This window comes from Mesitornis unicolor, unplaced genomic scaffold (genome assembly GCF_000695765.1).
Source record: "Mesitornis unicolor isolate BGI_N332 unplaced genomic scaffold, ASM69576v1 scaffold51443, whole genome shotgun sequence".
NCBI lineage: Eukaryota > Metazoa > Chordata > Aves > Mesitornithiformes > Mesitornithidae > Mesitornis > Mesitornis unicolor.
Window position 1 is genome coordinate 1 of NW_010174974.1, and position 8,253 is coordinate 8,253.

General features: G+C 41.6%; 1 protein-coding gene across 1 annotated transcript in view; it reads right to left on the minus strand.

The window, feature by feature from the left end:
* Positions 1-235: 235 nt before the first annotated feature.
* DSCR3 (Down syndrome critical region gene 3) overlaps positions 236-8,253 on the minus strand; it is a 16,492-nt gene continuing 8,474 nt past the window's right edge. The window contains exons 5-8 of the mRNA XM_010181208.1: positions 7,172-7,246; positions 2,321-2,471; positions 1,843-1,995; positions 236-485 (exon numbers count right to left, since the gene is read on the minus strand). Of these exons, the coding sequence (XP_010179510.1) occupies positions 403-485; positions 1,843-1,995; positions 2,321-2,471; positions 7,172-7,246 (462 nt within the window). The 3' untranslated portion in view covers positions 236-402. The remainder of the gene's footprint in view (positions 486-1,842; positions 1,996-2,320; positions 2,472-7,171; positions 7,247-8,253) is intronic.

Genomic DNA, 8,253 nt, shown 5'->3' on the forward strand with positions numbered 1-8,253 from the left:
CACACACATATATATACACACACACACACTCCCCATGTATAACAGGACTTAGTAGGTTTAAGAGGTCTTTAAAAGACTTTGGAACAAGTATTACAAAATGAAACAAGGAAAGGAACTTATTGTAGAAATATACAGAATCATTCCTCCAGGATTCAACTGAGAAAAACTGAGGAAAACAAGTCAGAAAGATACCTGATGAGACAGTCTGGATAGACATGGCGACATCAGCTACCACAAGGCAGGCAAAGCCTTGGCAAGATTCATAGAGAACTGAAAGCACAAGAACGACCAGCAAGAAGAGGGAAGTGATGTGTTTTCAGTTGAAATAAGACACGGATAAAATTTCACTTTGCCTCTGAAGAATTTTGTCCTTTTTCAGTAAATCCTTAAGTGCTTCTTTATCTACATCCTGCAGAGCTTCAGGGGGAAGTTCTCTGTGATGAGATGATCATCATGCAGAAGGACAACAATGTTAACTTCAAACTCTGGAAGAAGGGAAACAAAAGAACTCAAGTCAGGAGTTCTCTGTTACTCTGAATGGCAGCAGTAGGATGAGGCAGGCAGTTCCTGCTCTCTGCTGCAGCACTTCACAGACCACTCAATACCCTCAATTCTCTTGTGGCAGGGGACCCCAGGCAGATCCTTGCCACAGGCATCCCACACCTTGGAGCATTCCTAGACAACCGTGGGATTCCTCTGGATGTATTTCCGTATCACTGCAAAACCAGGACGTGCTCTTCTGGGCACCAGGCAGAGTTCAGAGATGCAAGATTAAGATGCTACGAGGAAGACGCCTCACAGCAACACGCACCGTTTAGAAGCGTGTAAGCGGAAGAGGTAGGGAGCAGACTCCTCCCCTGCTGTCGGCAGGTAACACAGCCTGACAGCCTTGCATTACGTGTGGCCTTATGAAGTTAAACACCAAAATACAACATACCTGAAAACTGTGAAAGAAAATTTTTAAAAGAAAAACCTACTCTTAAGACACTGTGTTGTTCAAAACCAAAATCAGTATTGGATCTGTAATCAATCCTAGAGACAGAATACAGTCAGGCAGAGCTAATAAATGAAGGGAACCAGAGATCAAAATAAACTGAAAATCACTGTCCTTTTTCAGAATCTTCATAACTATACTAAGACTGTTCCTAGAAATAAAAATAGATACTACACTATCACTGGCTGTTTATCACTGCAAATTACTGTTCTAGAAATGGCAAAAAGCAGAGAAGAATATTACTTTGGGGAAAATCACTGTACATATCGGGTGCAAAAATGCCCTTGGGGGAACAGATCAGCAGGTAGGCAAAGCTCAAAATCTGGTGGTGTGCATTTGTCCAAGATAAACAGCAGAAAAGTAGGAGGGGCTTCAGTTGGGAAGGATCCTAAAGGCAGTGACTTGTATATGCCCTCTGATACAATAAAATGACCAAAAAAACCCAACAGACTTCAGAAAGATGAAGAGAAGAAAAGCTGGCTAGCAAAGAGAATTTTTGCAGTACTTATTTGAACATGTGAGAAAAATCCTAAATTTCAGGTGTTTGTTAATGAAAATGTTGGATTTTGGCAGCAATAAGCAGAGAGAAGCAGCTGGTGTGGATCAAGAAAAGCAAAATCACAAAAAGCCTAGTGTTACTTTTTCTACTTGAGTCTGTGCAGCAGGAGAGTGGGAAACAAAAAGGAGTGGAAATGGCAGGAGGGGTTCTCGCTGGTGATGAAGAGAAGGAAGGGGCCATCTTGGCATTTTATTCTTGGACTATTACTCAAGTGTTTATTACACGTAATTTTTTGGCAACGTATCTCAGCTGAAAGATGCCGACGCAGCAGACAGTCCTGTGCACTTACCGACTTTGAAGTTTGTTGTTTCCAGGGTAGGGCAGGTGAACAACCTGGGGAACACCATGTATATAGGGATTGGTAGGCCCCTGCAGACATCCCCATCAGCAATCTGAATATTCTGTATCTCTGTGGCATCTCTGGCGTAACCTTCTGCACACCCTGGTGCCAGTGGGAAATTCAGGAGAGGAGGGGGGAAAAAAAGAAATAAGAGAAAGTAGTGGCCAAAATTTAAAACGAAGACACACAGGTGCTGGGGGCAAAACATTTTGTCCCTTGACCTGCAGGTTTTCACACTAGCACTTTTAAGTTAAGGATCATATGGATTAATTCAATTAATGCTTGGACTGTTCCACCTAAAGTGCAAATTAATTTTTTGCAAGACTTTTTAATTGCACGGCTTTTGACAAACTTGCATATTTAAGCAGCAAGAGTGCAAGTGGGAATTACTGCAGTGTAAACGCATTCTGTTCACAGAGAAACTTACCACAGGTTTCCACCCGTACCAACTGCAGCTCAATGCTTTTGACTGCAGCCTCTGCACTCTCCACCACCAGCTCCCCTGTTAGTGGCTGCGTAATGACACAGTTCGTAGAACTGAGATGACCTTTGATGAGAAATTTTGGAAGTGAGGCTCTCTGAAAAGATTGGGGTGGGGAAACAAACAAACAAACAAAGACACAACTGTAAAAGCAGACTAAGAAAAAATACCTTCCAGAAAGACAGTTACCAAAGTTTATAGAAAGTCTCAAAAAGTTACAAAGTTATAAATTAAAAAGTTCAGAAGTGCCTCAGGTAATTTAAATAATATAACTCTTCAAATATGCAGCCTTATGCAAACGGATTAAGCTATCTCTTACTGCCCTCTCCTCTGATATGCCCACTCCCATACTCATTCTATCCACAGGAGCGTATATCCTGGGATGAACTGGCAAAACCTGGCTGTTACAATGAATCCAGAGGTCAGGAACTGTGTGGTGAAGGAAACACGCTGGCAGGAACTAGCAGGATGGTCAAGGTAAATCAGCTGGCAGTGCTCCAGAGAACTGCATTCTGGTCCCATTTTGTTATGGGTTACAATACAGTCTATCATTTCAGTGATTTTTCTACCTTTTTAAACTTCTTTCTCCTGGCTGCCATTGGGAGGGAAGACAGGCATTTAAAAATCTTTGTTTAATGCAAGATGTAGCCTACTGCTTAGGTACCAAGACATCAATTAAGGACAATTAACGAAGAGCTTAATTTGAATACAGGATCAGACTTACCTTTAAAAATTTTCTTAACAGCAAGCAAGTTTCTTACTTTTTAAGGATGGAGCAGTAAGAATGGCTGATTGAGGATGACAGTCTATAAATCACTTCCCACAGAAGACCAAAGCAGGGGTTTTGCTCCCCATGGCCTCCCCGTCCTCAGGCCAGCAGGCATCACAGATACCCTCTGCCAGCACAGAAATGCACATGCTAGAACTTCTGGTTACACGTCCGTTCTTGCCGGAGACAGACTGAAGCAGTCACATTTTCTACCCACAACTTCAGCTGCTATCTTCACCATCCAACTTCAAACTCTTTGAGCATTCTGCTCTAACCTTCCCCTTCTTTTGCAAGCCGCCTTCTTCTCTCTGTCCTTAATTTTTTGTTACTGACATCTTTGATGTTAGCCCCTACCTTCCAACCATCTGTTCACACTCGCTTGTGGTGTCAGATTTCCTTGCCCAAGTAACTAATTTCCCCTTCTTCCAAACCAACTCTCTTGTCACAAACTTTTTTCCTCCCAATCTGTTTGTTTTTCTTCTCAGTCCTGGCTGCCAGTAGCAATGGCAGAAAAGTTCTCCTCAGCTACTGTTTAGACTGCTTCACTCAGATACCCAACACCTCTGCAGAATTTAGCTGTTCAACTCAAAACAAATCTTCAGGGGAAATAAAGAGAGAGGAATTTTTATGTGTTTAGTAAATGTGACTTCACTGGGTACTTTTTCCTAACCTAAATAACAGAAGTTACAACTCTCACAAAACCACCCTATGAAATATTAACTCCTAATAATGTATTAGTAAAATGCTTTTTTATTGTATGATCTCTAGGAGTTTCTTCTCATCACCACTATTAGTAACCAGAGTTACTCCCCTGCTTCACAGGGGAGCTATCCCCTGAAGTACAGTGGTCAGGAAACTAAGACAGAGATCAAAAGAATTTGCAGAACAAGGACTCAAGGCCATTTTCCTAAATCCTAGTCCACAAGATCTGGAGTTTTTTTTATATGTATACTTCCCCTAGAGCCTTACTACTCTTGTCAGTACTCTTCATATTCTAATCCTAGCTAGGTCATCTCTCCATAAAAACGAGAACCAAGAACATACAAGCAAATCTATCCTGGTTTTTCATCTAACATCTTCGTGCTTTGCTTGGCTACTGCAAACCTCTTGATCAGTATTCTAGTAGTCTACCAGAAATCATAGTTCAGTCACAATCTCTAATAAAGAGAGAGTTGAAATTTTAATATTTTGCATACACCAAACAGTGACTTTTTCTACTTGTCCACCAGGTAGTCAATCAGACCCAATGGACAGGACTTCCTTATGATGCACACCACTGAGTCTTTGCTAGGCCAGGGAGTACTACAATACATAAGAGAAAGAAGAAACAGCAAATAATTTATATGGTTCACACGAAGAGCAGACTGCTGAGACCTTAGTATTCAGCAGTAGTCTCAAAAGCATTTATTATATCCTTGTATTTGGAAAAACACATGCTTTCAGTGTAGCAGCAATGTTCAGAGACATAAGAAGGTTCTGGACACAACCTGCTCATCCTCTAACTCAGCTGGGTTTAGAGTTCAGCCATGACAGCTGGTTGGTTTTCTAGAATCACCTCCTCCATGCTCAAGAATGGCCTATTCCAACATGCAGAAAGTCAAGCAAAGGTAGGAAGAGACCTGCATAGATGAAGAAGATGCTACTCATAAAATCATAAAAAGGAAGAACAGAAAAGATGGAAGTAGGGTCAGGTGATCTAGTAGGATCAGGATTGTTTTCACAAAAACACTATCTAAGTGTACAAGGATCTTCTTGGGAAAGCCAAAGCCCACATGGAGCTAAATCAAGAGACCTGAAGGGCAACAAAAAGGGACATCTAAAAGACTACCAGCTGCAAAAGGAAGACCAGGGTAAAATTTCAGCCTGCTACTGAATATGGCAAGAGACCTAGTGACAAAAGACATGAAAGAGACAGAGGTACTTAAGGTCTTCTCTGCCTTGGTCTTTACTGATGAGATTTGCCATAGGGAATCCCAGGCCCCTGCAGCCACAGGGAAAGACTGGAGCAAGGAGGAGTTATGCTTGGTAGAGCAGGAGCACATTAGAGAACATTTAAACAGACTGGATGTACACAAGCCCATGGGACCCAATGGGATGCACCCACAAGTGTGGAGGAAGCTGCTCCATGTCACCATGAGGCCAATCGTGACTATCTTTGGAAGGCTGTAATGAACAAAGAAGGTTCCTGAGAAATGGAAGATAGCAAATGTCACTGTTATCTTAAGATCATCTGAGGAACTATAGGCGCGTCAGCCCAGCTTCAATCCCTGGGAAAGCGATGGAGCAAATAATCCTGGAAGCCATTTCCAAACACATAAAAGACAAGAAAGTGATTTGAAGCAGTCAGCACAGATTTACGAAAATTAAATCACGCTTAAGTGACCTGATAGACTTCTATGATGAAATGACTCGCTTGGTGGACAAGTGGAGAGCAGTGGATACTGTTTATATTGGCTTCAACGTTGTTTTGATACTGTTTCTCCTACCAACCTCACTGCAAACTGACTAGACGTACAGATTAGACACTGTGGTGGACTGAGAACAGCCTGAACTGCTGCACTCAAAGGGCTGTGATCCGTAGCACAAAGTTCAGCTGAAGGTCAGTCACCAGCGGTGCACACCAGTGACTGGGGCCAATACAGGAGCCAACACTACTTCATATCTTCAATAATGGCTGGGATGATGGGACAGAGTGCATCCTCAGCAAGCCTACAGACAACACAGAACTGGAAGGAGTGGTTAGTGAACAAGATAGCTGTGCTGGCCCTCACAGGGACCTCAACAGGCGGACAAATGGGCCTACAGCATCCTTGACCTGCATTAGAAAGTGTTGACAACAGGTTGAGGGAAGTGATTCTCCCCATCTCTTTCAGCACTGGTGAGACAAAACTGGGGACAGTGTGTCCAATTCAGGACTTCCCAGTACAAGAAACACAGACTTACTGGAGCAAGTGCAGCCTTTGCTGGATTTGGCCATGAAGACAGTCAAGAGCATGTGACATACAAGACGAGGCTGAGAGCTGGAACTGTCCCACCTGCAGAACAGAAGGCTCAGGGGGACCTGATAAATACCTGAAATACCTGATGGGAAGGAATAAAGAAGATGGAGTCAAGAATCCTCTCAGTGGTATCTAGTGAAAGAACAAGAGGCTATGGGAACAAATCAAAATAAAGAAGGTTATTTATTTATTAATCCTGTGAGTGTGGTCAAACACTGTAACACTGCTGAGTGGCTGCAAGTCTCCCTCCTTTGAGATACTGAAAACTTGACTACACATGGCCCTGAGCAACCTGCTCTAGATGGCTCTGCTCTGAGCAAAGGGGCTGGACCAACCGATCTCTAGAGATCCTTTCCAACCACAATGATTCTGTAAATATGTAGAATAAGGTCCACAACAGCATGAAACAACCAAACTGCTGGTTAAGAGAGAGATCTGTTTTGAGAAACAAGTGGTAGAGTAGGTCTAAATTCAGAAGTTTGGGTCTAAGAGCAATAGAAGACAAATTTGGGATGCAGAAGGGAGACCTAGAGCAGGAAAATTTCTTATTAACAGAAAGAGCACAACAGAAAAATCTGGAAAAACAAAACACAGGCTTCAGTGGGCAAACAGAAACCAGTGTTCAGAAAGCTAAATGAGCAAGACAGCTACTACTGTTCATATATGCTTCTCAAAGCCATGTCAGGCTATAAAAAAAGGCATAACTGAAGATCACTATATACATCTTTAAAGGATCTTGGCTACACATGGCACAGAATGTTTTCCATTGCTCCACTGCCATCTTTCACTTATAAAAATGATAAAAATATTTAACCATTACTGAACAAAGTTCCACCTTACATTAGTCACCACTATCACGAGAGATCAGGCAGAACCACTTTATTGCTTACAAAAGCAAAAAACAAAATGGAGCAAGGGGCAGGAGGGAAGAATTTATTATCTGCAGGGCAGCATTTCGTCATCCCTTTCTTGTTCTCACTCAATCACACAGGCATTACATCTAAAATAAAACAATAAGGAAACTCTTACCTCTTTAACATTTTGCAAAGTTTCAGGAGTAATTGTGAAGTCTACTGGGCTTGGCATCAGTTTCCCTTTCTGTGACTGCAAGTAATGGAAGAGTTAAACTGTAAACTGTGATTTACAAAACACACACCAAGACTACTAAAAAAAGACTGCAAAAGTCAAGCAGCTATTGGATGTGTTAGCTTTCAGGATTGTCTTCATACTGAAAGTATGTATCTATGTAATAAAAACTCCTAAGATTTCCTGTCCTTGTTAATAAATAACAATTTAGACAACTATGATATTGCCTAAATACAAGTCGCAATGCATCACAAATCTGAATTGTAGAAACAGAACTGTGTAAATTTTTTGTTACCTTGTATTTTCCACTGCAATACACCACAACAAGCTCTCTATTTGTAGGGAGAGAAAAAAACAACCACCACCAAACAAAAAACCTAACCCAAAACGTGGTTGACTACTTGAAACCACCTGGAAAAGAAGAAATACACTGCCTAACTGAAGCATATGTTGTGCTATAGAAAAAAGTTAAATTTCACATTTCTGTATTTACAAATAATTACAATTTATATGTCACTTGCAATGTTTCCTTTCATTATTAATACTTATACATTGGGGCAGGGGAGAGAGGGAGATTATAAATGAACTTGCTCTATTGCTTCAAGCATGTTTTATAAATTCTCCCTCCCTCTTGTTATCTCTGAGCACTTCGAACTCTTTCTGCTACCCTTTCAACTACAGCTCAGGTCTCCTAAGCCATCCTCGTATTACTGGGAGATGCTCAGCTGACAGGATCTAGTGCAGAGTTGATTTAATGGGCTCAGTATTCCAATTTCTTTAACTGCAAAATAAACAAAACATAGCCCAGGTTAGCTTTCCACACAGGAGAAGCAATTCTGGGGGCATATTATAGTTGTTCAGTATCTATTCACACCATTTATCACAAAACCAAGAAGTTAAACCTCTGTAATGGGCCCTGAGCTCTGCCGAGATGGCAGCCTGTACTCCACATCAAGCTTTGCTTACCATTCACTGACCTCCCTTCTCCATCCTTATCTCAGTGAGGCGTTCTGTCTTTTTCCTAA